The sequence below is a fragment of the Camelina sativa genome, chromosome 7 (genome assembly GCF_030686135.1).
Source record: "Camelina sativa cultivar CO46 ecotype springtype chromosome 7, ASM3068613v1".
NCBI lineage: Eukaryota > Viridiplantae > Streptophyta > Magnoliopsida > Brassicales > Brassicaceae > Camelina > Camelina sativa.
Window position 1 is genome coordinate 16,701,047 of NC_141886.1, and position 26,223 is coordinate 16,727,269.

Consider the following 26,223-nt stretch of genomic DNA (forward strand, 5'->3'; position numbering starts at 1 on the left):
CTCCCATCTACTGGGCTATACACAAAAGCAATTGAGATATCCTGAACCATCAAACAACAATCAACAACCAAATAATAAACCAGGACAACTGCATCGACCGACACCAACTGGGGTTAAATCGATCGACACAAGCTTGCATCGACCGATACAAGGTTCACTTGCATCGACCGACACTCACACTGCATCGACCGACGCATGCTTGACATTGCACAAAATCCCGAATTGCATCGACTGACGCCTCCACATGGCATCGACCGATGCTCCTAGGTCAAACTGCCTCGTCCTCGCATTGCATCGACCGAGACACATAGTGCATCGACTGATGCATATGCCGAGCATCGTTTTCCCCCAAAGCTTCTCCCTGGATCTCCGTCCCTAAACTACCAAAACACACAAACCAAAGCCACAAAAAGCTTCCCAAAGCCTTTGCCAAAGAAGATTTTGAACCTAAAACGATGGATCTACGCTCCTAGCACGTTTCTATAACGTTTCTAGCTTCAGATCTCTCAAGAATAGTCACCAAACTCCCAAAATCTCACCAAAAACCTCAAGGATAGTGAAGAACTCTTCTTCTCTCTACTTTTCTCTCAAAAGCGGCTAAACTCATCCAAACCCTCGAGTTCCCCCTGTTATAAACGATTTCAGGGTTTTCCTCACCCCAAAACGCAACGTTTAACTTAAACTCGTTCGCGAAAACCAACTTTGAATCGATCGACACCACCCCTGCATCGATCGATGTACATCCTAAACCGGGATTCCGGTTCGGGATGTTACACTCACCAACAAGCTAAGAAAACCCCTAAAACCCTTAAGAATACTCAAGAGCTTCTTTTCTCCCTCTCTCTCTCTGGAAAACGGCGACCAAACAATAATAACACGACTAGGTCGACTTTTTCCCTTAAAGACTCGGTTTGGGGATCCCAATTAAATCAAACCAACCCAAAATCGACAATTAAAACAATATGGTCGAACCAGAAATTGCTGGTGTCGATCGACACTACCCTTCATCCCCAAAATCCACAATTTTGGTTTACGAATGTGACATAACCTATCCGCTGTCCACTAATAAAAAAACGTGGTATAGCTAGGAAATTTTTCGTGGCTGTAATCTATAATCCGTAGCTATAAGACTTATTAGCCACAAATTGCTACAAATACATTTCCTGGCTATAGCGTCGTGGCTGTGAGGATCTGTGGCTTTTCGTGGCTACAATAGCGATGATTTAGGAAGAGTACATTTGTGGCGATCCAACCTTGTTCGTGGGTAAGTAGTGACGGGAGTTGTTGTGGTTTTCCATAGTTCCTGTAGCTACAACAAGAATCGTGGGTTCCCGTGGTTGACTTTGTCATGGACGTTGGTGTGGTTTTCCGTGGTTCCTGTAGCCACAACAATAATCGTGGGTTTCCGTGATTGACTTAGCCACAACGTATTTTGTGGTTGGTTCGTGGGTAATTTGATAAGGAGCCATGAATTTAATCGTAGCTTTTTTGTGGGTACTGGTACGTAATCCACAATTTGTGTTGTGGGTTTTCCGTAGAAAATTGTTAAATGAACAGGTTTTTTTTTTGGTTCATAACGAGCAGATCAAAATTGTCAAAAATTATAGCTTTGTATGAAAACAACATAAATATTATAAGGCTTAACCGATAATAAGAACTGAACATAAATATAATCCAAATAATTTTGGTTTACAAAAAACACGGAGACATCATTTAATCCAAAATACCAAAACATAAGTCAAGTCATGTGTCTTATAATCATATCATTCCTCATTATTATTGTTCTGAGGTTGTAAAGGAGTGGAGGCAGGGACTGATTCACTAACCATGGCACGAGCACGTGAGGGTGTGATCCATTTGTGAGTTATGGGATCAATGCCAATACCCCTTAGAATCACATGTGTTGAAGCTTTCATTGATGCTGCACATTCCTTTACCACTTTCATGTCATCTTTGAGCAACATCACATCTTCTTTCAGCATTGCCATATCTGCTTTAACTGCTTCTACATTAGTCTCTAAACTAGATAACCGCATATCAATGTCAAGATTGTGGGCAAGATGTAAAGTCTTGTTTGGGCTGACATCTTTATCTTGAGCGCTGCCCAGTCCATAAATACGACCTTTTTTTGGTTTATTTATCTGGACAAAATAATATAGTTTCAGTGTGAAAAATATATGATATGAACTATTGAGCTGCAAAGAAACCCAAATCCCAAAAGATTAAAGCAATTGAACTAACCTCCACAAATGATTGGTTGATGAGATGAGTGTGGGAAGGAAGTGGAGATCCTTCAGCAGCTCCATCAGCAGCTTCAAGTTGGGATACAGTTAGCTCGACTTCTTCGACAATGGACTTTGCACGATAGTCAACATATGTTCCATCTTTGCGCATGTGTGTCTGACGTAGAAGATCTGTGTATGGTACCGGTTCATCTTTCCAAGACTTAAGCTTCTATAAACAAGAAAATGCAACAATTCACCCAAAAAGAAACATCAAAGTAAATTAAAGAATCAGATATTCATGTTTTCTGGAAACTAAACCAACATACACTAATTATAATGGAGACAACAATACAGTTTAAATAATCAAAGAAACGCATGGAACATTCATAATGTAATACTAAATCAAACAAAAAGTATCCCTTTGCCATTAGGATTAGAAAGGCGATTTTCCGAGTTGGTCTTGGACTTTTCAACCATCTCTTCTGTTGCCCAATTTACCATCATCCAGTCCCAAATCTATTTGGCTAATGTATTTGGGGTTTATGTTGTCTCTCTTTTTTGTGCTAATACGATCACGAACCGAAACAATAACCTCAGTCCTCCATTTGCTATGTACTAAATCGTGGTGCACCTTATCCCAGTAATAATTTTGCTACAATAGAAACAAATATGTTAGTTAGATGATGATGTATATAAAGATAATTTAAACAGTCACAAAACGGTAATAAAAACAAACACTGACCACAAAATCCTGCCACCCACTAATCCTTTTTGTTATGAGGAACTGTGAACCAATTCCACCAAGGTCCCATGAAATTGCTCTGCCACGTTGTTCAGATGGATTTATTGACAGATTTGTCAATTTTGAACCTGAAATGTGTACAATAGCACCATTTTGAAAGTACTAAGAATTGTAACAATAGTGTTTTCTATGTGTGTACATGTAACTGTCAACTTTTAACAAGAACAAAATCATATCATAAAGCTCCGTTGACCTTCTGAGGATGGAGGTGTGGCTGGTCTCGCCTTGCTGGTGCATTAATTAGTGCCTCAAGGGTAACATTATTAGAACTGCTAGCACCATTAGAAGATACACCAGTAGCTCATGGTGGCATGTTAGCTCTCAGTGGCATGGTAGCACCATTAAAAGAAAAGCCAGTAGCTCCTGGTGGCATGGTAGCTCCATTAAAAGAAAAGCCAGTAGCTCCTGGTGGCATGGTAGCACCATTGGAAGATACACCAGTAGCTCCTGGTGGCATGGTATCTCCCGGCGGCATGGTAGTTGGCCTGAAACTGGGCTGTTCTTGAGATGAATCTGGTGTCGCATGGTAGTTGGCATGAAACTGGGCTGTCCATTGTCGCTTTGTTTTTGATGTAATCTGTAGCAGTTAATATGATCTTATTCAAATCAAGATAAAATATAACTAGTTGAAGCCAATGCAAATTCCAAATGAATCAACAACAGACGTAATACTAGGATTTGTACATTAATATATATCTTCTCCATCACAAGTGTGGAACAACGTATTTGGCTGTGTGATTAAAATAACTATATTGAGTACAATGTATATATGAATGACTCAAACATATATAGACAAAGTAGTCTAAGCAAATGATTAATTATCCCAAGATAGACAAAGGCAATGAATGCACGCTCACCAAAACCAAATTAATATATATCTTCTGAAGGATAATGTAATCATAGGAACAATTTAAATCACACAATATTACTGGTTTTAAAATTCAAAAAAATATTGTGTAGTTCATAAAAGTGAAGAGAATTCAGTATAATTCTCAACAAATAACCATAAATCAATACCCCAAAAATCTTTGAGACTATACATCAAACATGAGGTTTAAAACGCAAATAATTTTGTATCCAAGAAAAATTAGGACCAGCGATGGTTCTAGAACTGGAAGATTGGTGATGCAGGGGAGATTTACCTGAGACATTGATGGTTCTAGTCTTCTAGAACTGAAATTTTGGGAGCGTGAGAAGTTGAATAAGCAGGAAGAGACGAGAAACAGAAGCAGCGGTGGTGTGGGTTTTAGACGACGAAGCCGGAGGAAGAGGAGAGAAGAAGTAGCGGTGGTGTTGGATTTAGACGAGAGAGCTTAATTAGGTTAGTGGAAGAGGAGAGAATTACACTTAAGGAAATAAAATAGATGAGGAAGACGAAGAGAAACACTTAGGCAAAAACATAAATCACTGCTTAATATTTTATTCTTCCCCCACACACCCAAAATTATTTAGGCGCAAGTCCCAAATTTTTCCACCTTCTCCCAAATTGCACTCCCTCCAAATTGTAATAAAATATATATATTTAATCTAGTTTTTTACATCATATTATTTTATGTAATTATTAGTTTTGTAATAGTAGATTTATTATTCATAAAATATGACATATGTCTCCTATAAAATATTTAATGTAATTATTAGTTTCGTGGGAGTAGATTCATTATTCACAAAATATGACACATCATATAAATTATTTAATGTAATTATTAGTTTTGGAGTAGATTTATTATTCACAATATATGACACATATCTTCTTGAAGTATAAATTATTTAATGTAATTATTAGCTTTTGAAGTAATAGGTTTATTATTCATAATATGAAAGATATTTTACAAAAGACGACACAACTAATGATGGATACATAATTAGATAAAATTAACACTTAATCGGAGTTCGAATCACAGTCGATCACACACATCTTCTATATCATCTTCTGATACATACTCGTCATCAGGATCATCCGACGGTAAATCTTCATAATTAGAAATGTCTTGCACAGCATGAACTTGGACCCTTAGCAATTCACTTGGTACAACCACTTGGTTGTATCTATCATCTTGTAAAGCTATTTCATCTACTTCCAATGTTTCGCGAACACCTCGAGGTAAGACTTTAGTACAAGCCCACCAATCATCTACCGTTGTACCTCCACCCAAACGTGGATAAGGAATGAAACAAACTTGATCACATTGTTCTGGTAACACAAAATGATCGTATTTCTCGTATCTTCTACGTGGTGCGACATCAACAATACCAATATGATGTCTGCGCACCCCACAACTTTTTGTCTGAAACAATCCGACCCATTTAAAATATATATATATATATAATAATAATAATAATAATAATAATCTAAACTAGTGGTCCCATACCCACTAGATACCTAACCACAACAACCAAGAGCAGAAATGACCGATACCATTAAACCAATAAAACAATAGTATTCCATAACCATTAATTCAATAAAACCAAACATCATGAATCACATAAACAGAAATCCTGAACAACATTCTAGGACTCACCTCTAACAACCTAACAGAAGCCAGACAACAACCAAGCGAGTCACTAGAACATCCTCCTCTTCATTACCTTGATTCCACGATCACACTTTTCCTTTACCTGCACTACAAACACAAATTGAGATGCATGAGTATTTTATAAACACTCAGTAAGGCAATCCTCCCATCTACTGGGCTATACACACAAACAATAGAGACATCTCTATCCATCAACCAACAATCAATAGCCAAACAATAACAAACCCGGACTCTGCATCGATCGACACCAATCCATGCATCGACCAACACCAATTGGGGCTGCATCGACCAACACAAGCTTGCATCGACAAACACACACACTGCATCGACTGACGCATGCTCGACATTGCACGAAATCCCTAATTGCATTGACCAAGGCCTCCACATGGCATCGACCGACGCACATGCCGAGCACCGTTTTCCCCCGAAGCTTCTCGCTGGATCTCCGTTCCTACACCAACAAAACTCGATCCCAACCCACAAGAAAGCTTCCCAAAGCCCGAAATAACATTCTAACAAGCCAAACAACACATAAACAAGCAAATCAGAGAGATCTCCAGCTTAGATAAGCCATGGTCATGTACTTACCTTTGCCATAGACGATTTTGAACCTCAAACAAGCAAAACAACGCTCCTAGGAAGCTCCTACAACAATCCTGATACGCCCAAAATTGGAGGATCACTCAGCCGGATTAGAAAGTATAGAAACTCGCCAAGGTGCAAGGTGCAACAAGGGATATTTGATGGATTGAGGGGTCACACAGCAGTTGCAGAAGGCTGCTGATATTCCCAACTCCAATCACTGTTAGATATGACACACTAGTCCAGCAAGAGGAGGCTGTTACTTGGATATTACACACCAAGAAACAAAGAAATGTTCTAGAAAAAGAACAAAGAGATAGACTCATAAAATGAAAAGGAAATTGATTGATGATTCTCAAATAAGATTACATGAGTTTATATAGTGATAAGAAACTTGGTAACAAAGCCAAGTTTGATTATTCTTGAAACTAAAAGATAATAAAGATAGTAAGTTAAATGAAGATTCAACTTTTGGTGCATGTTTCTCTTCCCAAGGTGTCCTTCCCAAGGTGAGTTGAACTCCATTTTCGTCATCCCTCTTTGACCACAAAATAAAGTGATTATTTTGGGCTTTCTTGGACTTGAATTAGGCTCAAAGTGGGCTGGACTTGATAGATATCATCTCCAATAGTTTTTCTCATGCTCTCTTTGGCCATAAGCTCTTGAATAAGCCCATTTAGTGCATATCTTAGCTTCTTAGCTTTTGCTCTAGTCATTGGTCCTCCAGGTACATGCAATGGTTTCTCAGCAAAAAGCTCATCGGGTTCAAGCTCAGCTATAAGTTCCTCATGTTCAAGCTCAGATACAAGCTCCTCCTCATTAGCTCCATCCATGGTCACATCATCCCCCTCCTCTTGAAAAGGATTTGTCCTCAAATCTGGATCATCTGCCACAAAGGGAACTAAATCAGAAACATTAATGATTGATCTCACATTGTACTTACCTTGAAGATCAAGTTGGTAGGTATTGTCATTGATCTTTTTTTTGATCTCGAAGGGTCCATCAATTCTAGTCTTGAGGTTTGATTTCCTTTCAGCGGGAAACCGTTCTTTCCTCAAGTGAACCCACACTTGGTCTCCGGGTTTGAATACCATCTTGCGCCTTCCTTTGTTAGCTTCTTTTGCATATTGCTTTGTTTTCTCTTCGATGTTTATTCTAGCTTTCTCATTGATCTGTTTGTCAAGATCAGCTTTCTTTTTCCCATCCAAGCTAGCTATTTCACTCAAAGGTAGAGGGGTTAGATCCAATGGAGATAAAGGATTAAAGCCATAAACGATTTGGAACGGAGAAAACTTAGTTAAAGAATGAACTGATTGATTGTATGCAAAATCAACATGTGGTAAACAATCTCCCCAATTTTTAATGTTCTTTTTGTTCAAAACGTGCAAGAGAGTAGACAAAGTTCTATTAACTACTTCAGTTTGTCCATCAGTTTGCAGATGACAAGTAGAGGAGAATAGCAAATTAGTTCCTAGTTTAGACCAAAACGTTTTCCAGAAGTAACTCAAAAACTTTGTCTCCCTATTAGAAACAATTGACTTAGGCACTCCATGAAAACGAACAATTTCCTTGAAGAACAACTCAGCAACATGCAAAGCATTATCAGTTTTGTGACAAGGTATGAAATGCGCCATTTTTGAAAATCGATGAACGACCGCAAAGACTGAATATTTACTAGTCCTAGTTCTAGGCAAACCAAACATAAAATCCATAGAAATATCTGTCCAAGGCTGAGTAGGAATAGGATGTCGATACTTTACCGTGATGTTGTTGATGGCTCTACAATCAACACACATGCGCAAACTTTCATCCTTTTTAGGCAAAAGTAGGACTAGAGGTGCACATGGGCTCACACTCTCTATGATATGTCCCTTCTCCATGTGTTCATTAACTTGCCTTTGAATCTCCAATGTCTCCACAAGATTAGTCCTGTAAGCTGGTCGGTTTGGAAGTGATGCACCTAGGATGAAATCAATTTGATGTTCTTACCTCTTATTGGCGGCAAATCGTTAGGGTTCTCTTTTGGAAAGATATCTGAGAATTCCTGCAAAACATCTATCAAATGACTCGGGAGCTCTGGTGCAAGGTCAGAAAATCCTATTAGTGTTTCTTTATACACAAGCAAAACCAATGGCTGTTGAGAGTACAAAAATTTCCTTACTTGACTTTCTTTGACAAAGAAATTGGAGTTCTTAGGAGATACCTCAGGTTTTGCTGGTTTAATTTCTTTGTCTCGGCTATTCTTCAACTGGAGCTGGTCTTGATGGACCTCCAATGGAGTTAAAGGAACCATAGTGATCTTTTTTCCTTTATGCTCAAAGGAATGCCGGTTGGTGTAGCCATCATGTATCACCCTCATGTCAAACTGCCAAGGTCGTCCTAGAAGGATATGGCTTGTATCCATGGGAAAGACATTGTACATGATCTCATCTTCATATCGCCCGATGGTAAGAGGAACCATGACTTGTTCCTTGACACACTGTTCGCCTGTCTCATTCAACCATTCTAGTTTAAAGGGATGAGGTCTGGTCTCAAGTCCAAGCTTCCTAACAAGAGTATCACTAGCAACGTTAGTACAGCTTCCATCGTCAATTATCAAAGAACAAACTTTATCTTGAACTAAACATCTAGTGTGAAAGAGATTCTCCCTTTGTTCTCGGTCATTGGACTTAGGCTGAACGCTCAATGATCTCCTAGTGACCAGAAGTGTCCCTTGAGTTGGATATTCAAACTGTTCTTCCTCTTCGTCAAAGATTGGACCAAGATCTTTCTCTTTTTCTTTATCGTCCTTGGACTCCACGTCACCGTTATCTAGGAGGATCATTACCTTTTGATTCGGACATTTGTTGGCATAATGTCCAAGTCCTTGACATTTGAAACACCGAATATCTCTTGCCCGATTGTTGGTCTCGACTGCTTTTCCTTTATCAAGACGAGTCGGAGCATTAGTCTTAAAAACTGAATTTGATGGGGTTGGAGACTTACCTTTATCTTGATAACTTGGTTTTGGAGCAGAGGAAGGTTTAGAGAAACCACTTCTCTTGGTTTGTTGTTCGATTAGAATCGCCTTGTGCAACATTCCCTCCAAGCTTTCATATTCTTGAAGCTCCATTCTGTCCTGAATGTCCCGATGGAGGCCTGCAAGGAATCTGGCCATGGTAGCTTCTAAGGTTTCATCTACATCCGCCTTGATCATTAAGCTTTCCATTTCATGGATATAGTCCTCCACAGATTTGGTTCCTTGAAGCAAGCATCTGAGTTTTTGGTGGAGATCTCTGTGGTAATGAGCCGGCACAAACTGTTTCCTCATCACGGTAGTGAGCTCATCCCATGAAGCTATTGGTCTTCCACCTGTCCTTCTCCTGTGAGTCAAAACTTGATCATACCAGTTTCTAGCATAGCCTATAAATTCAGTTGCTGCTAACCTAACCTTCTTGAGTTCAGAAATTTTTTGACAATCGAATATTAACTCCATTTTCCTTTCCCATTCTAGGTAAACATCCGAATCGTTTTTACCTTCAAAGGTTGGAATTTTAAGTTTTAAACCACCTAAATTGTCATTTCTTGTACCAAAAGGATTGATATCACCTTGATCACGGTTTCTATGACTTCGTCTAGGTCGGTTGATGGATCGATCATCTTCTTCATGGAACTCTTCTTCTTCAATTTCCTCCTCAGGCCGGTAAATCCTCCTTGAACGTTCTCTCCTAGCTGCGGGTCTAGAACGGGTTTGTTGGCTATTCTGAATCTCGTCAAGCCTCTGGTGTAGTTATTCTAGACCTGTATTCATAAGGTTAGTAATAGTGTCATTCAATTCCCTCATCTGCAAGTTAGATAGCCCGGCGACAAAATTTCCTGGTCGATCTCTTTCTCCATCACTTTCCATGGTTTCCTGAAAACTTAACACCAAAAGTTAGCAGATAAAAATTCCTCACACACAAAAGTTTTTCTCTCAATTTTGGTATGTCATTTAAGAGCTTTCTCCCTAAGTTCTAAGAGAACAAATCCAAGCAACCCAATGAAATTCCCAAGCAACAAGGGAAGAAGGAATATAGAAAGACAAGATAATTTTGTGAAATCTGTTTTAACCACTCCAAGGCTGGATTTCTCCTCATCCAGAAGGATTTCTCTTTCACCACCTAGCCAAATGTAATTTTTTTTTCTCTCTCTTTTTTTTTTTTTTAAAAATAGAAATGGCCTAGGTAAGGAGATGGCCCGGATTTGAGATAGAAAGAAGAAGAAGTATTTAGAAATAGAAGATGAGAAGATGAACAAACAAATACCGGTTGAGTGTCTCTGATACCACTTGATACGCCCAAAATTCGAGGATCACTCAGCCGGATTAGAAATGATAGAAATTCGCCAAGGTGAAAAGTGCAACAAGGGAGATTTGATGGATTGAGGGGTCACACAGCAGTTGCATAAGGCTGCTGATATTCCCAACTCCAATCACTGTTAGATATGACACACTAGTCCAGCAAGAGGAGGCTGTTACTTGGATATTACACACCAAGATACAAAAAAATGTTCTAGACAAATAACAAAGAGATAGACTCATAAAATGAAAAGGAAATTGATTGCTGATTCTCAAATGAGATTACATGAGTTTATATAGTGATAAGAAACTTGGTAACAAAGCCAAGTATTGATTATTCTTGAAACTAAAAGATAATAAAGATAGTAAGTTGAATGAAGATTCAACTCTTGGTGCATGTTTCTCTTCCCAAGGTGTCCTTCCCAAGGTGAGTTGAACTCCATTTTCGTCATCCCTCTTTGACCCCAAAATAAAGTGATTATTTTGGGCTTTCTTGGACTTCAATTAGGCTCAAAGTAGGCTGGACTTGATAGATATCATCTCCAATAGTTTTTCACATGCTCTCTTTGGCCATAAGCTCTTGAATAAGCCCATTTAGTGCATATCTTAGCTTCTTAGCTTTTGCTCTAGCCATTGGTCCTTCAGGTACAAGCAATGGTTTCTCAGCAAAAAGCTCATCGGGTTCAAGCTCAGCTACAAGTTCCTCATGTTCAAGCTCAGATACAAGCTCCTCCTCATTAGCTCCATCCATGGTCACATCAGATCCCAGCTACAGATCTCTACCGGAACAACCTCCAATCTCCCAAAAACCTAAAGAACACTCAAGAACTTTTTCCTCTCTTTCTGTTTATGCAGAAAGGGCCCAAACCTCAGCCAACCCACGAGTTTCTGCTTTTATAAGCGATTCCAGAGTTTTTCTAACCCCAAAACGCAATGTTTAACTTAAACTCGTCCGCCCAAAACCGGCCTTGCATCGACCGATACATCACCACCATCAATCGATGCACATCCCAAACTGGGATTCCGGTTCACGGATGTTACAATTCTCCCCCACCTACATAGATTCATCCTCGAATCTCCAACAACCATCAGCCAATGACTCCTGTGCAACCGCCTCCGCGGTCTGCACCTCCTCCGACCGATCTACGAAGGTCACCTCTAGGCGATAAACTCACGTTCTAGGCATTATTTTCTCTCGACTTTTGGACTTTCCTTTACTCATAGGTCTCAACCTTGAGTTTTCATTGGCTCCTCATCATTGGGCCTAAGCCCACATGCCATAATATATAAGAAAGTCCAATATTCGTCTCTCGGGTTGCTACCCCACAACGTGCCCCCTGATCGTCATCTGAAGTCGATATATAACCCGTACTCACAAGCCACAAAGTCTCAGAATATTGCGGTACCAGGAGAACTAAAGTTTCCCCAAGAGTCACGAGCAAACAATTCTGAACACGTTTGAGCTCTATCCCTATCTAGGTTTCCTTCCCATGGCTCGCGTAAAATAACACAATGTCCTACCAACCACATATTCCCTCACTGGAATACCTCATGACCACCCAAGGATCATCAAAATGCTACAAGGACCGCCACAAAGGCCAACAAATGTCCTACCCAGGACCGCCACCAAGGCCAAATGTCTAAACAAACCGCCACCAAGGCAAACAAATGTCCTAAATAGGACCGTCACGAAGACCATTCTTCCCGGAGGACCGTCACGAAGACTACTCACCCCGAAGGATCGTCAAAAAGACCTCTCGTTCCAAAGGACCGTCGCAAAGACCTCTCGTCCCGAAGTTCCATCACAAAGACCTCTCGTCCCGAAGGACCATCAAAAAGACCTCTCGTCCCGAAGGACTGTCAAAAAGACCTCTCATCCCGAAGGATTGCCTAAACAGGCTAAACGTCCCGAGGGACCGTCACAAAGACCACAAAATTGGATTACAACCCGCCACGAAGGCCACACCTGTCTTGCAAGACCGCCTCACACAGCACAGAATGACTCTCCAGTCCGCCACGAAGGCCACACAAGCCCCTCCAAGGTTCACAACCACTAAAAATGGACAAATTCTAACTCCCATAAAACTTTCCATATTTAGGACTTCCAACATCTGGAAACTTTCCAATTTTAGAAATTTTTATTTCACTAAACTTTCCTTCTTTACCCATTGCCGCACGGAAATTTTAAACTCCGAACACCACCTCATAATGTTACTTAGTCGCACAACCAACCACCCCTAAGCGACCAAGTAAACAAGAGAGATTGGCTGGAATACTCCATTTCCGCTCCAGCCACGGACTACAACTGGGACCAGGCTAGACAAGTTCAAGTCATGACCTGCTTCTTAAACCACTTCTTGAACCTTGCCTTCATACTCGCCTTAGGCTCCCAAGTCTGCTCTTCAACACCTTCACAGTCCCAAAGGACTCTCATTAAAGGAATTTTCTTCTTCCGAAGTTGCTTGATCCTCCTCTCGAGAACCCTCACCGGTCTCGCCTCCAAAGTCATGTTAGGCTGAAGATCCTCAGGAATCTTAGCGAATAACTGGTCATCCTTACGGAAAAACTTCCGCAACAAAGACACATGGAAAACCTTGTGGAACGCACGCATAACCTCAGACAACTGCAGCCTATCTGCTACCGGTCCCACCCGCTCAATCACTCTGAACGGACTCATATACCTCGGACTAGACTTAGTCTCAGTCAATGACCTGTTCGGATCTTGCAACATGGCCATCTTGAGTATACTCTGTCTCCCACCTGAAACTCAAGATCTCTCTTCCTCTTATCGGCGTAACTCCTCTGCCGATCCTGGGCTTCCTTCATGTTCAGCTTGAGAACTTGAATCTTCTCTGAGTTCTCCTAAACAAAACTAGCACCATACATGCTCCTCTCCCCCACCTGAGTCCAGCATACCAGTGTACGACATGGCCTCACATACAACGCCTCATAAGGAGCCATCCTAATACTCGCCTGATAGTTGTTGTTGTAAGCAAACTCTACCAAGCTCAGGTGATCTGCCCAATGGCCACCCCAATCCAGCACACACATCCTCAACAAATCCTCCAGCGTCTAGATCGTCCTCTCTGACTGCCCATCTGTCTGGGGATGATAAGTTGTACTCATCTGCACCTTAGTGCCCATCTCTGCCTGAAACGCTCTCCAGAACACTGAAGTGAACTTGGAATCCCTATCAGATACAATACTCGCTAGCACCCCATGCAACTTGACTATCTCCTTCACATATTTCTTAGCTAAGACCTGTAACATCCGCGAACCGGAATCCCGGTTTGGGATATGCATCGATCGATGCTGGAGGAGCATTGGTCGATGCTGACTCTTTTTCCTGCATTTTGACTTAAGTTAAACGCAGCGTTTTAGGCAAAAGGGAAAGATCAAAAGGGAAAGAAAAACCCTTAAGTCGTTCTTTTTGTCTCATTAGACGACTTTGGCCGTTTTTGAGAGAAAAGAAGGGAGAAAAAGTGTTCTTGATTGTTTATGATTCAGAAACTTCTTGGCAAAGGTAAGTGCATGACCATGGCTTATCTAAGCTGGAGATTACTCTGATATGTTTGTTTCTGTGTTGTTAGGCTTGCTAGTATGTTATGTGAGGCGTTAGGAAGCTTTCTTGTGGCTTGGGATCGATTCTTGTGGTTGCAAGAATGAAGATCCGACGAGAAGCTTCGGGAAAAACAATGCTCGACATGAGCATCGGTCGATGCACTATGTGAGTTGGTCGATGCTAGTGCGAGGACGTCGCGGATTGACCTAGGAGTGTTGGTCGATGCCAGGTGGAGGCGTCGGTCGATGCGATTAGGGTTTCCGCGTGATGTCGAGCATGTGTCGAACGATGCAAGTGGAAGCATCAGTCGATACAAGTGAACCTGGTGTCGACCGATGCATACCTTGTGTCGGTCGATGCTGGTCCCTGATGGTGTCGGTTGATGCAATCTTTGTGTCGGTCGATGCAGAGCCTGGTTTGTTTGTTGATTATTGTTTGATGGTTAGAGTATCTCTATTGCTTGTGTCTATAGCCCAGTAGATGGGAGGATTGCCTTACTGAGTGTTTATAAAATACTTATGCATTGCAATTTGTGTTTGTGATGCAGGTTAAAGCAAAGTGTGATCGTGGAATCAAAGCAATGAAGAGGAGGATGTTCTAGGGACTCGATTGGATGTTTTCTAGCATTGCTAGGTTGCTAGAGTTGGGTATTTAGAACTTGCTAGGTTGCTGGTTCCTTGTTTCCTGTTGTTTGATATTGGAGTATTGTTATATTTGATTATTGGTTATTAGTTATTGGATTATTGTTTGGATATTGGTATCTGTTATTTCCGCTGTTGGTTGTGCTTGTGGTTAGGTGGCTAGTGGGTATGGGACCACTAGTTGTAGTTTATTATTATTATTATTTATTATTTATTATTAAAATAAAAACAAAAACGGGTCAGGTCGTTTCAGTTTGGTATTAGAGCCCTTCCGGTTCTAGGTTTGGGTTCATTAGGTTTCTGTTGTGATGTTTGGGATTGCATGTCTCGATTGATTATGTGAGTTAGTCAATTGTGTGTGGCATGGAGTCCTAGAACATCCTCTTCAAGCCTACAGTGTGATTCCATGGTGAGTATATGTTTTTGTGTTACGTATAATTGCATGCTTAGCCTTCTGTTCATGGTAGTGTAGATGGTTAGAGAGGATGCTGTTGCTGGTCGTGGTCGTGGTCTTGGACGCGGACGTGGTCGTGGTAGGGGGAGAGCCCCAGTGGTTAGTGAGACCGAGGACCAGAGTGTGACAGCAGAGGGTGTTGGCAAGTCGCAAGGTGTCCAGGGGGTTTCCGTGAGTGTGGCCGGAGGGGGCGGTGTTGATGCTTTAGTAGCCGGTGATGTTAGGGCCCCAGGTGCGGGTGTCCTAGTTGTTGGAGTCCCGGGTGTCGACCTTGTGGGTTTGCTGGCACAGTTGTGAGAACGGTAGACGCCAGTGACACCGGCTCAGGCTCAGGTAGTGCTGCCAGTGGCTGCGGATGTGGGGGTCCATTCTCGTTATATCAGCATGCTAACAGAGATGGGTCGTATTCGTACCAAGTGGTTTTTGGGAGGTATTGATCCTACCGCGGCGGAGGCGTGGAAGACGAGTGTGGAATTTAACTTCTATACTCTGAGATGTCGTGAGGAGTTTTGGGTGGACATTGGGGTCCACCATTTGACTGGTGATGCTCTGTTGTGGTGGAGTTCTGTGGCAGCCAGGAGAGTGCAGAGGGAGATGTCTTTGGCTGACTTCATCTTGGAGTTAAACCGCAAGTATTTCCCTAGAGAGGCACTGGATAGGTTGGAGGTGCAGTTCCTTCAGCTAGCTCAGGGAACTCGGTCAGTGTGGGAGCTTGACTTAGAGTTCAGTCGCCTTCTGAGGTTTGGGGGTCAGGATATGGAGTATGAGGAGGCTCAGATCAGGAGGTTTTTGAGGGCCCTACGTGATGATTTGAGGGTTCACTGTAGAGGGCGGAGTTATGCTACGCGTGCAGAGCTCGTTGAGACTGCAGCAGGGATTGAGGAGGATATCGGGGCACAGTCAGTGGCGGCTAGCCGAGTAGTCCAGCCTAGCAAGGCTCAGGTGTGGAGGCAGGGATCACAAGGTTGCTAGCTGTCCCAAGAGGAGTGCTCCGGCGGCAGCAGATCGTGTGTGCTATCATTGCAGGGAACCAGGGCACATCAGGCCCTATTGTCCCAAGTTGCAGCCGGTAGCAGTGGCAGCGTTGCAGCAGGTGCAGCCGGGAGGGCAGCAGGTGGCACAGTTTGAGCAGGCGCCACGGGTTTACACGACTGTAGAGAGTGGTGGAACCAATGCCGGGGTGATCACAAGTATAATCTATGGTAATTAATCTTTGTGAATTCCTAGTAAGTTCAGATTTTTTGTTGTCCTGTGATAATGTGTTAGGTTCTCAACATATGAGGTTTGTGTAGGGACCTTGTTGGTGGGAGGGTTTAAGTCCCATGTTATGTTTGATTCGGGAGCTACTCATAGCTTCATTACTCCGGAGTGTGCAGAGAGCGCGAGAATCAGAGGGGATTCCGGGGAGCGTGCAAGAGTTGTCAGAGTTGCGGGAGGCAAGTTTCTGAGGGTTATTGGACGAGCCAGAGGAATTGATATTCAGATCGCAGGGGAGTCGTGGCCTGCGGATTTGCTTATCAGCCCAGTGGAACTGTATGACGTTATCTTGGGGATGGACTGGTTGCATCGGCATATGGTTCATCTGGTATGTCATCAGGGTAGAGTGGAGTTTGAGCGCTCAGGAGAGAAGTTGGTTTATCAGGGGATTAGACCGACTTCAGGGAGTCTCGTGATCTCGGCCATTTAGGCTGGGAAGATGATCGAGAAGGGCCGTGAGGCTTATTTGGTTACTATATCTATGCCATAGTATGTGGAGAAGTCTACGGTTAGCGGTATTCAGGTTGTAGAGGAGTTTGAGGACGTGTTCCAGTCATTGCAGGGATTACCACCTTCTCAGTCTGATCCTTTTATGATTGAACTGGAACCAGGGACGACACTGTTATCCAAGGCTCCTTACAGGATGACTCCAGCAGAGATGGTAGAGCTGAAGAAGCAGCTAGAGGATTTGTTGAGCAAGGGATTCATCCGTCCTAGTGTATCACCGTGGGGAGCGCCGGTGTTATTCATTAGGAAAAAAGATGGGAGTTTCCGCTTGTGTATTGATTACAAGGGTTTGAACCGGGTCACTGTGAAGAACAAGTACCCTCTTCCGAGGATCGATGAGTTGTTGGATCAGTTGAGGGGTGCTACTTGGTTCTCCAAGATAGATTTGGCGTCGGGTTATCATCAGATCCCGATAGATGAGGCACATGTGAGGAAGACTGCTTTTAGGACGAGATATGGGCATTATGAGTTTGTGGTGATGCCGTTTGGGTTGACTAACGCACCAGCTGCGTTTATGAGATTGTTGAACAGCGTGTTTTAGGAGTTTCTGGATGTGTCTATCATCATTTTCATCGACGACATCCTGGTTTATTCTAAGAGTGCAGTGCATTTGAGGGCAGTTCTGGAGAAGCTGCGGGAGCAGAAGTTGTTTGCTAAGCTGAGCAAGTCTAGTTTCTGGCAGCGTGAGATGGGTTTTCTGGATCACATTGTGTCTGCAGATGGGGTTTCTGTAGATCCGGAGAAGATTCAGGCTATCAGGGATTGGCCTAGACCGCAGAATGCCACGGAGATCACGAGCTTTCTCGGGTTGGTAGGGTATTACTGGAGATTTGTGCAGGGGTTTGCAAGCAGAGCACGTCCTATGACTAAGTTGACGGGGACGGATGTTCCTTTTGTTTGGTCACAGGAGTGTGAGGAGGGCTTTGCAAGCCTGAAGGAGATGTTGACTACTGCTCCGGTGTTGGCTTTGCCTGAGCAGAGAGAACCCTATGTGGTTTATACAGATGCATCCATAGTGGGTTTGGGATGTGTGTTGATGCAGCATAAGAAGGTGATTGCCTATGCTTCGTGGCAGTTGTGGAAGCATGAGGACAACTATCCTACTCATGACTTGGAGATGGGTGCTGTAGTTTTTGACCTGAAGATTTTGAGATCTTATCTTTATGGTGCAAAGGTACAGGTGTTTACAGATCATAAGAGCCTGAAGTATATATTTACTCAGCCCGAGCTAAACTTGAGGCAAAGGCGGTGGATGGAGCTGGTGGCAGATTATGATCTGGAGATAGCCTATCATTCTGGTAAGGCTAACTTGGTTGCAGATGCTTTGAGTCGGAAGCGGACGGCTTCGGCTCAGGAGCAGGATATGGAGTCTCTGGTAGGGGAGATCAGTGCGTTGAGCTTGTGTGCGTTTTCTTAGGAGCCGTTGGGTTTGGTTGCAGCTGATAGAGCAGATCTGTTGAGCAGAGTGCGGTTGGCACAAGAGAAAGATTTGGGGCTGGTGAATGCCTCAAAAGATGTTGATTATGAGTATCAGGTTTCGGCTAATGGTACTATTCTGGTGCATGGGCGGATCTATGTGCCCAAGGATGAGGAGTTGAGGCAAGAGATTTTGAGAGAGGCTCATGCTAGCATGTTCTCTATTCATCCAGGAGCGACTAAAATGTACCGAGATCTCAAGAGGTACTATCTCTGGGTCGGGATGAAGAAGGATGTGGCTAGTTGGGTTGCGAGGTGCGATGTGTGTCAGCTAGTGAAGGCTGAGCATCAGGTACCAGGTGGTTTACCTGAAGAGTCTTCCCATTCCAAAGTAGAAGTGGGACATGATTACTATGGACTTCGTAGTTGGGTTGCCAGTGTCCAGGACGTTTGATGCTATCTGGGTCATTGTAGAACGGTTGACTAAGTCGGCAGATTTTCTGGCCATTAAGAAGACTGATGGAGCAGCGGTCTTGCCTAAGAAGTATGTGAAGGAGATAGTCAGGTTGCATGGGGTGCCAGCGAGCATTGTGTCTGATAGGGATTCCAAGTTCACTTCGGTGTTCTGGAGGGCATTTCAGGCTGAGATGGGCACTAAAGTGCATATGAGTACAACTTATCATCCCCAGACGGATGGACAGTCAGAGAGGACGATCCAGACGTTGGAGGATTTGCTGAGGATGTGTGTATTGGATTGGGGTGACCAGGCGAGTATTGGCATGAGTCCTTATAAGGGTTTGTATGGGAGGCCGTGTCGTACATCGTTATGCTGGACTCAGGTGGGGGATAGGAGCATGTACGGGGCAAATTTTATTCAGGAGACCTTGGAGACGATTCAGGTCGGAGGAGCTATGCCGATAGGAGGAGGAGAGATCTTGAGTTTCAGGTTGGAGATAGAGTATACCTCAAGATGGCCATGTTGCGGGGTCCGAACAGGTCATTGACTGAGACTAAGTTGAGTCAGAGGTATATGGGTCCGTTCAGAGTGATTGAGCGTGTTGGACCAGTGGCTTATATACTGGAGTTACCTGAGGTTATGCGTGCATTCCATAAGGTTTTCCATGTTTCTATGTTGAGGAAGTGTCTCCGTGAGGACGATCAGTTGTTAGCTAAGATTCCTGAGGATCTTCAGCCTAACATGACTTTGGAGGCGAGACCAGTGAGGGTTCTCGAGAGGAGGATTAAGGAACTTTGGAAGAAGAAGATTCCTTTGATGAGAGTCCTTTAGGACTGTGATGGTGTTGAGGAGCAGACTTGGGAGCCTAAGGCGAGGATGAAGGCAAGGTTTAAGTAGTGGTATGAGAAGCAAGCCACGACTTGAGCTTGTCTAGCCTGGTCCCATCTGTAATTCGTGGCTAGAGAGGGAATGGAGTATTCCAGCCCATCTCTCTTGTTTACTTGATCGCTTGGGGTGGTTGGTTGTGCGACTAAGTAACATTATGAGGTGGTGCTCGGGATACAAAGTTTCTGTGAGGTGGGGTTTTTGGAGGAAAGTTTCCTAGAATGGAAAGTTTCCAAAAGTGGAAAATGGTAAAAGTGGAAAGTTTTATGTGAGTTAAAATTTGTCCTTTTTAGTGGGGGAAGCCGTGGAGGGGCTTGTGTGGCCTTTGTGGCGGACTTTTTAGTCATTGTGTGGCCTTAGTGGCGGTCTTTTGAGACATTGTGTGGCCTTTGTGGTGGGCTGTTTAGCCATTGTGTGGCCTTTGTGGCGGGCTGTTTAGCCATTGTGTGGCCTTTGTGGCGGGCTGTTTAGCCAAAGTGTGACCTTAGTGGCGGGCTGTTTAGCCAGAGTGCCTGTTGAGGCGGTCCTTCGAGACAGATGGTCTTTGTGACGGTCCTTCGGGACGAGTGGCCTTGGTGGCGGTCCTTTTTATGAAATTTATTTGGTCTTGGTGGCGGTCCTGTTTAGGACATTTGTTTGGCCTTGGTGGCAATCCTGTTTAGGACATTTGTTTGGCCTTGGTGGCGGTCCGGTTTAGGACATTTGTTTGGCATTGGTGGCGGTCCTATTTAGGACATTTGTTTGGCCTTTGTGGCGGCCCGTTGGGCAGTGAGATGATCCATGTGTGGTCATGAGGTATCCCAGTGAGGGGATATGTGGTTGGTGATGTTCATATATTTTACCTTGTTTTCCCTTAGTTTATTTACAACTTTTGCATCTTTTGCTATCCATTTAGGCCATTATTGTGTAGCTTTAGGACTAATCATGCATTAGAGTATATTTGCATTGCATTTGCATCTTTTCATGCATAAACAGGTGATTTTGGAGCTTAAGGAGCATGGAAGCAATGCTGAGGAGAAGTGAAGCAATCCTGAGGAGAAAACAAGAGAGTTAAGGCTGTAGAATCAAGGTCCGGAGTCCAACTCGACCGCACCACTCGACCGTGTGCTGAGAAGGACTCGACCGAGTGGAGAATGCACGAGAGAAGCCAGCTCGACCAGCCACTCGACCGAGCACTGGTCGAGTTGACCGAGCCGTTGACTACTTTGACTTTTTGTATTTTTAGGGCTTCCACCTCACCTCCTATATAAAGCCCTTGTACCTGCAGCCACCAAAGAGTCCAGCTTTTTAGAGAGTCTAAAACCTAGTTTTTACCTTTTTTAGATTTTATTCCTTTTGCACTTTCTTTTATTTTTAGATTTTGTACTTGTTTGAGAGAGAAAGACTAGATTCTTCTATTTTGTTTGTTTCATAACTTTCAAAGTATTAAGATTTCGAGTTTTATTCCTTCATCAATATTGTAGATCTCTGTTTCATCTTTCTAATGATGCAAGTTTCATTATTTTCTGGGGTTTTGACATATTTCACCATGTGTTCTTGTGAGTAGTTTGTTTAGGACCTTGAGGATGGGTTAGGCTGGGTTGATCTTGTGGTTTGTTTGATTTGGTCAAGCTTGATTGTTGTAGATCTCTTCTAGGCTAGATGATCTTAATGCTGATCCTATATCTGAGAAGGTAGGGTTTGATTTCAAGCATCTTAGCATCACACCAATGTCTAAGGAGCATAGATAAGGCTAGATCTAGAGCTTACCATTAGGCTTGCTAAGAGATTAGAAGTCTTGTTTGGTTTGAGATGTATTGCTTAATGCCTGCTTGTGTAGATTCTTTTCTTTGTGAGAACAAGTCTGGAAATGCATAGGTTTGATTGTTTCTTGCCATGAGAGTGGATTAAACATGTCTTAGAATAGTATGTCTAGAGATCAGCTCAATGTTTGCTTGAGATTTGTTGACCAAGTTAGATAACCACAATGATTAGCTCAGCCCATGAATCCCTCCTCAAGGCCTTCTTTGTTTATTGAAATCTTAGTCTAAATATCATTGCTTGCTTGTTGTTTGATTAGTTTTAGCATTGCTCTGTTTTTCTTGTGTTGCTCTGTTTTCATGTTTAAGTCTAGCTCGACCACGTACTCGACCTACACTCGGTTGAGTGCTGCTCGAGTTCATCCCCAGAACTTGTGTTTTTAATTTGTGATTGTCTTGTTTCATTCCTGTTTCATTTCCATTGCATTCACGTAGTTTCCTGTTCATTACTTGTCTTGCATTAGTTCATTAGCTTAGTGTCTATCTCTGTTCTAGTTTCATCATAGCTTTAATTTGTTTGTTCTTTTTGCATTTAGTATCTTATTCTAGTTGTTTTTACTTTCTGCATTTTATATCTCATTTTAGGATTGTTAGTGACAAACAATCTTTACAATTGGCTTGACTTAGACTCATATGCACATCTTAATTGTTCACAATCACTCAGATAGGATTGACACCTCTTATACTGCAACTGCATAAGGGGAATTGAAACACCCTGACTTCTATTCATTCCATACATCATCATTCCATACATCTTTCTTTCACCACACCACAAAGAAAGTCAGTTTCAATTTGGCGCCGTTGCCCATTTGAGTGTGTTTTGTGACATTTAGGATCATTATTAGTCTAAGATTAAATTCGTTTAAACACTTGTGAAGTTACTGAACTCGAATCTTCCTTTGCTTGGCTGTTTTGTGTTTCAGGTACCCACTCGACCACCTACTCGACCACCACTCGACCGAGCTGTGATCGAGCACTTGATCGAGCCAGAAGCTGGATCCAAATAGCCATTACTTCCCAGTCGACTCGACCACCCACTCGATCCTGTGCTCGACCGTGTACCTGTTCGAGTCTGTAGTAGAGTTTTTTGATGCACACAAGGTCAAAAGGCAAAGACAGTCTTCAACAGCCTATTGACAACATCCACAGGCTACAAAAGGGTTTGAGACATAAGCAAGGAAGAGTAGTTCAACAACAAAAAGGTCAAGACATCATGGAGCAACAAGCTATCCATGAGCAGAGACCAAGGCACATTGGTGCAGGAGATGCACCCAATACCTACAACCAAAGGGCTGGAATTGTGCCACCTTCAGTAGCAAACAATAACTTTGAGATCAAGAGTGGATTGATCTCAATGATACAAGCCAACAAGTTTCATGGGTTGCCAATGGAGGATCCACTAGATCACCTTGATGAGTTTGATAGAACATGTGGACTCACAAAGATCAATGGAGTGAGTGAAGATGGATTCAAATTAAGGCTCTTCCCATTTTCTCTTGGAGACAAAGCTCACCTTTGGGAGAAGACTCTTCCTACTGGAGCTATCACCACATGGGATGCATGCAAAAAAGCTTTTCTGGCCAAGTTCTTCTCCAATGCAAGGATTGCTAGGTTGAGGAATGAAATTTCTGGGTTTGCTCAAAGGAATAATGAAAGCTTTTATGAAGCTTGGGAGAGGTTTAAAGGATTCCAGACTCAGTGTCCTCATCATGGCTTCAGCAATGAGTCACTTCTAAACACCTTGTATAGAGGAGTGCTCCCCAAGATAAGAATGCTTCTTGATACAGTCTCTAATGGAAAATTCCTCAACAAGAATGTGGAAGAAGGATGGGAATTAGTTGAGAACCTTGCTCAATCTGATGGCAACTATAATGAGGATTATGATAGGACAATAAGGAGCTCCTCAACTGATCAAGAGGACAAGTATAAGAAGGATTTGAAGATGGTCAATGAGAAACTTGACAAGATACTCCTCAGCCAGTCCAAGTCTATTCACTTCATTGAAGAAGAATCTCCAGTTCAAGAGGGGGAGCCTGAATTTGCTGAGTTGTGCTACATGCAAAACCAGGGAGGATTCAAAGGCTATAACCAAGGAGGTTTCAAAAACAACAATCTCTCTTATAGGAGCACCAATGTGGCCAATCCTCAAGACCAAGTCTATCCACCTCAACAACCTCAATAGCAACAAAACTACATCCCCAAGCAACAACACCAAGTGTTCCAGCCCCAATTGTGTCCCCCACCAGGGTTTCAGACTAACCAAGGCCAGGAACAAGACTTAAGAGCAATGATGCAACAGTTGTTGATTGGGCAAACACAAGGCAAGATTGAGGAAGCCAAACAGTTTGCTGAGTTGAATCAAAGGCTCACATCACAGTACAATGATCTGAACATGAAGTTTGAAGGTCTCAATTCCAGAATGAAGTATATGGAGAGCAACATTGCCTCTACTTCAGCTCCTAAACCCAACCAACTCCCTGGAAAAGCTGTTCAAAATCCAAGGGAGTTCACTGCAAAAGCCATTCATATCTCTGATGAGGAAGTCACTGAGGACAGTGGAGTCCAAGTTTGGGGGAATTGAGTAGTTACTGAAGCTCCAAGTGACGTTTGTGCAAAGCAACTGGAGTCCGTTATTGCACTCGACCAAGTACTCGAACAACCACTCGACCGAGTGCATGCTCGAGTGGTCGATCGAGTTGCAGACTCAGAAGCTGTCAAGCCTGCTAAGTACATTCCTCCTGCTTACAAGCCACCTCTTCCATTTCCAGGACGTTTCAACGCACAAAAAATTAAGGAGCTTAGGGAAATCATTGAGAGAAAGGAGATGATGGCTAAGCAACAAGCGGAAGAGAAGGCTTTGAAGGAAGTGGTTGTGATTGAGAAAGCTGTGGTTGAGGAAGTGTTGGCCATACAAGAGATCACCATTGCTTACCAAGAAGAAGAGAGGGGACCTGCCTTGGAACAGTATGATCCATATCCTCTCTACAAAGATTTTTTGCTTGATTTGTCAAAGAAAAAGGCTGAAGCTCAAGATGAGAAGGATCTTGAGGACCTTGGAGGAGTTATCATTCCAATCAAGCTTAAGGATCCAGGTCCATTCTATCTGCCTTGCACACTTAGCTATCTTCACTACAACCAATGCCTTTGTGATTTGGGAGCTTCAACAAGTGTGATGCCATACTCCATAGCACAAAAGCTTGGGAGAACTGATTTCAAATCCACCAACCTTCATATATGTCTAGCTGATGGGTCAAACAAGGAGATAGTTGGAAGGTTGGAGAATGTCCCAGTCAAGATAGGGAAGGCAAGGGTTCACACTGATTTTGTGGTGTTGGAGATGGACAAGGAACCTGAAGATCCAATCATTCTTGGAAGGCCATTCCTAGCCACTGTTGGAGCAGTTATTGATGTCAAAGAAGGTCTTGTGACCTTGAACATTGCTGAAGATATAGCCATGAAGTTTAACATCTATAACCCAACCAACCTTCCTACCATTGATGATCAACCTTTTACTATCAAGGACAAGGGAGGTCAAGAAGGTTCAAGTGGTGAAGCAACTCCAAAGGCTAAGCTCTCCTTTCAAGATGATTCTGTGGAAAAGCTTAAGAGGTCAGTTCAAGAGTTGACTAGTATGGTTGAGGATCTTCAAGTTAAGCTGAACAAGAGGTCCTTAAAGAAAGCAAGACCAAGGCTCAAAATCAAGAAGAAACATGGTTTGTGTGTTAAGGGTGAGGTGATCAAGGATCAACTTCACAGTGATCAAGAGGTTCCAGGGAGGATTTCATCACCTCCTTGGTATCTAAACAAGGCTTAAGAAGGACACCAAAGTCAAGCTTAGTGACTTTAAACAAGCTCACTAGGGAGGAAGTCCCTAAGGTATCCTTTGTAAATATGGTTTATTTTCCTTGTAGTTTTGATGTGTTTTCTTTTATGTTTGTGTTGGACAGGCCTTTAGGTGAAAATGTAGTTGGGTAAGGAGAGATTTAGACTTGGAGAAGGAGACTCGCAAGCTCACTCGACCTGCCCACGAGAGGTACTCAACCGAGCTAGGAAGGAATTGAGGCCCATTTGATCTTCAAATCGCTAGAACGATAGAGTGGAGGGAAGAACAAGAAGAAAAATTTTGAAATTTCAAAATTTAGTCAAGGTGCTCGACCGTGTACAGTCGAGTGTGGGGTCGAGTGGCAGCAAAAAGCAGGTCAAAGATTCCCATTTCAAATTTGAATGGTATGGACGCTCCACCCTTGTCTCTTTGTCCCCTTAGCTTCTTTATATAGACCTTGCACGAAATTATACCTCTCACATTCTCTTATTTGCTCAAAACCATTGAATTCAAGTTTTAAAATCTCTCTTATAGCTTATCTTTTGCTCAAGCTTAGTTCTTTCAAGTTTTTGGTTCACTAACCTATTAACTTTGAGCTTTGAGTCTGTTCCCTTCAGTTCTATTTGAAAAATGTCTTCAAGAATCACTAGGAAGTCTCAACAAACCGCTGCAACCTCCATGGAACGTCATGATGCTAGCCTTGAATCAAGAGGAGAAGCTGGAAGGGCCACTCGACGCCCCACTCGATCATGCACTCGACCGAGTGGTGGTTCGAGCAGCCGGTCGAGCCAGATGCCGCGTCCAAGGAGAGAGAGAGAGTTGAGGAAGATCCTGAGAGGACTGAAAGTGAGGAGGAAAGGGAGTCAACTCTAAATGAGTTCATGAGGAGACACAAGGCCAAAGGGAAGAGGCCAGCAGTTGAGGTTGAACAAGAGGAGAGTGAGAATGAGAGTGAGGAAGAAAG

At 42.9% G+C, this 26,223-nt stretch overlaps 2 protein-coding genes, 1 non-coding gene and 1 pseudogene across 4 annotated transcripts; all 4 read right to left on the reverse strand.

Moving 5' to 3' along the window:
* Positions 1 to 1,648: 1,648 nt before the first annotated feature.
* Positions 1,649 to 4,528, reverse strand: LOC104701144 (uncharacterized). Of its 2 annotated transcripts, none has more exons than XM_010416785.3 (5): positions 4,170 to 4,528; positions 3,221 to 3,604; positions 2,968 to 3,095; positions 2,242 to 2,877; positions 1,649 to 2,141 (listed from the first exon to the last, which is right to left on the reverse strand). In XM_010416785.3, exons 4-5 carry the CDS (start codon positions 2,392 to 2,394, stop codon positions 1,764 to 1,766), a joined length of 531 nt encoding a protein of 176 aa, XP_010415087.2. In that variant the 5' UTR covers positions 2,395 to 2,877; positions 2,968 to 3,095; positions 3,221 to 3,604; positions 4,170 to 4,528; the 3' UTR covers positions 1,649 to 1,763. The 2 variants fall into 2 exon arrangements, with proteins under 2 accessions (XP_010415087.2, XP_087312593.1); XM_087456467.1 differs by having other exon boundaries at positions 3,221 to 3,523; positions 4,170 to 4,485.
* Positions 4,529 to 4,906: 378 nt separating this feature from the next.
* LOC147941316 (uncharacterized) overlaps positions 4,907 to 26,223 on the reverse strand; it is a 36,538-nt pseudogene continuing 15,221 nt past the window's right edge.
* Positions 8,104 to 9,255, reverse strand: LOC147941317 (uncharacterized). Its single transcript, XM_087456981.1, has one exon. The coding sequence runs from the start codon at positions 9,253 to 9,255 to the stop codon at positions 8,104 to 8,106; it is 1,152 nt and encodes a 383-aa protein (XP_087313107.1).
* Positions 23,046 to 23,152, reverse strand: LOC147941318 (small nucleolar RNA R71). Its single transcript, XR_015562923.1, has one exon. It is a non-coding gene; the product is annotated as a small nucleolar RNA R71 (small nucleolar RNA).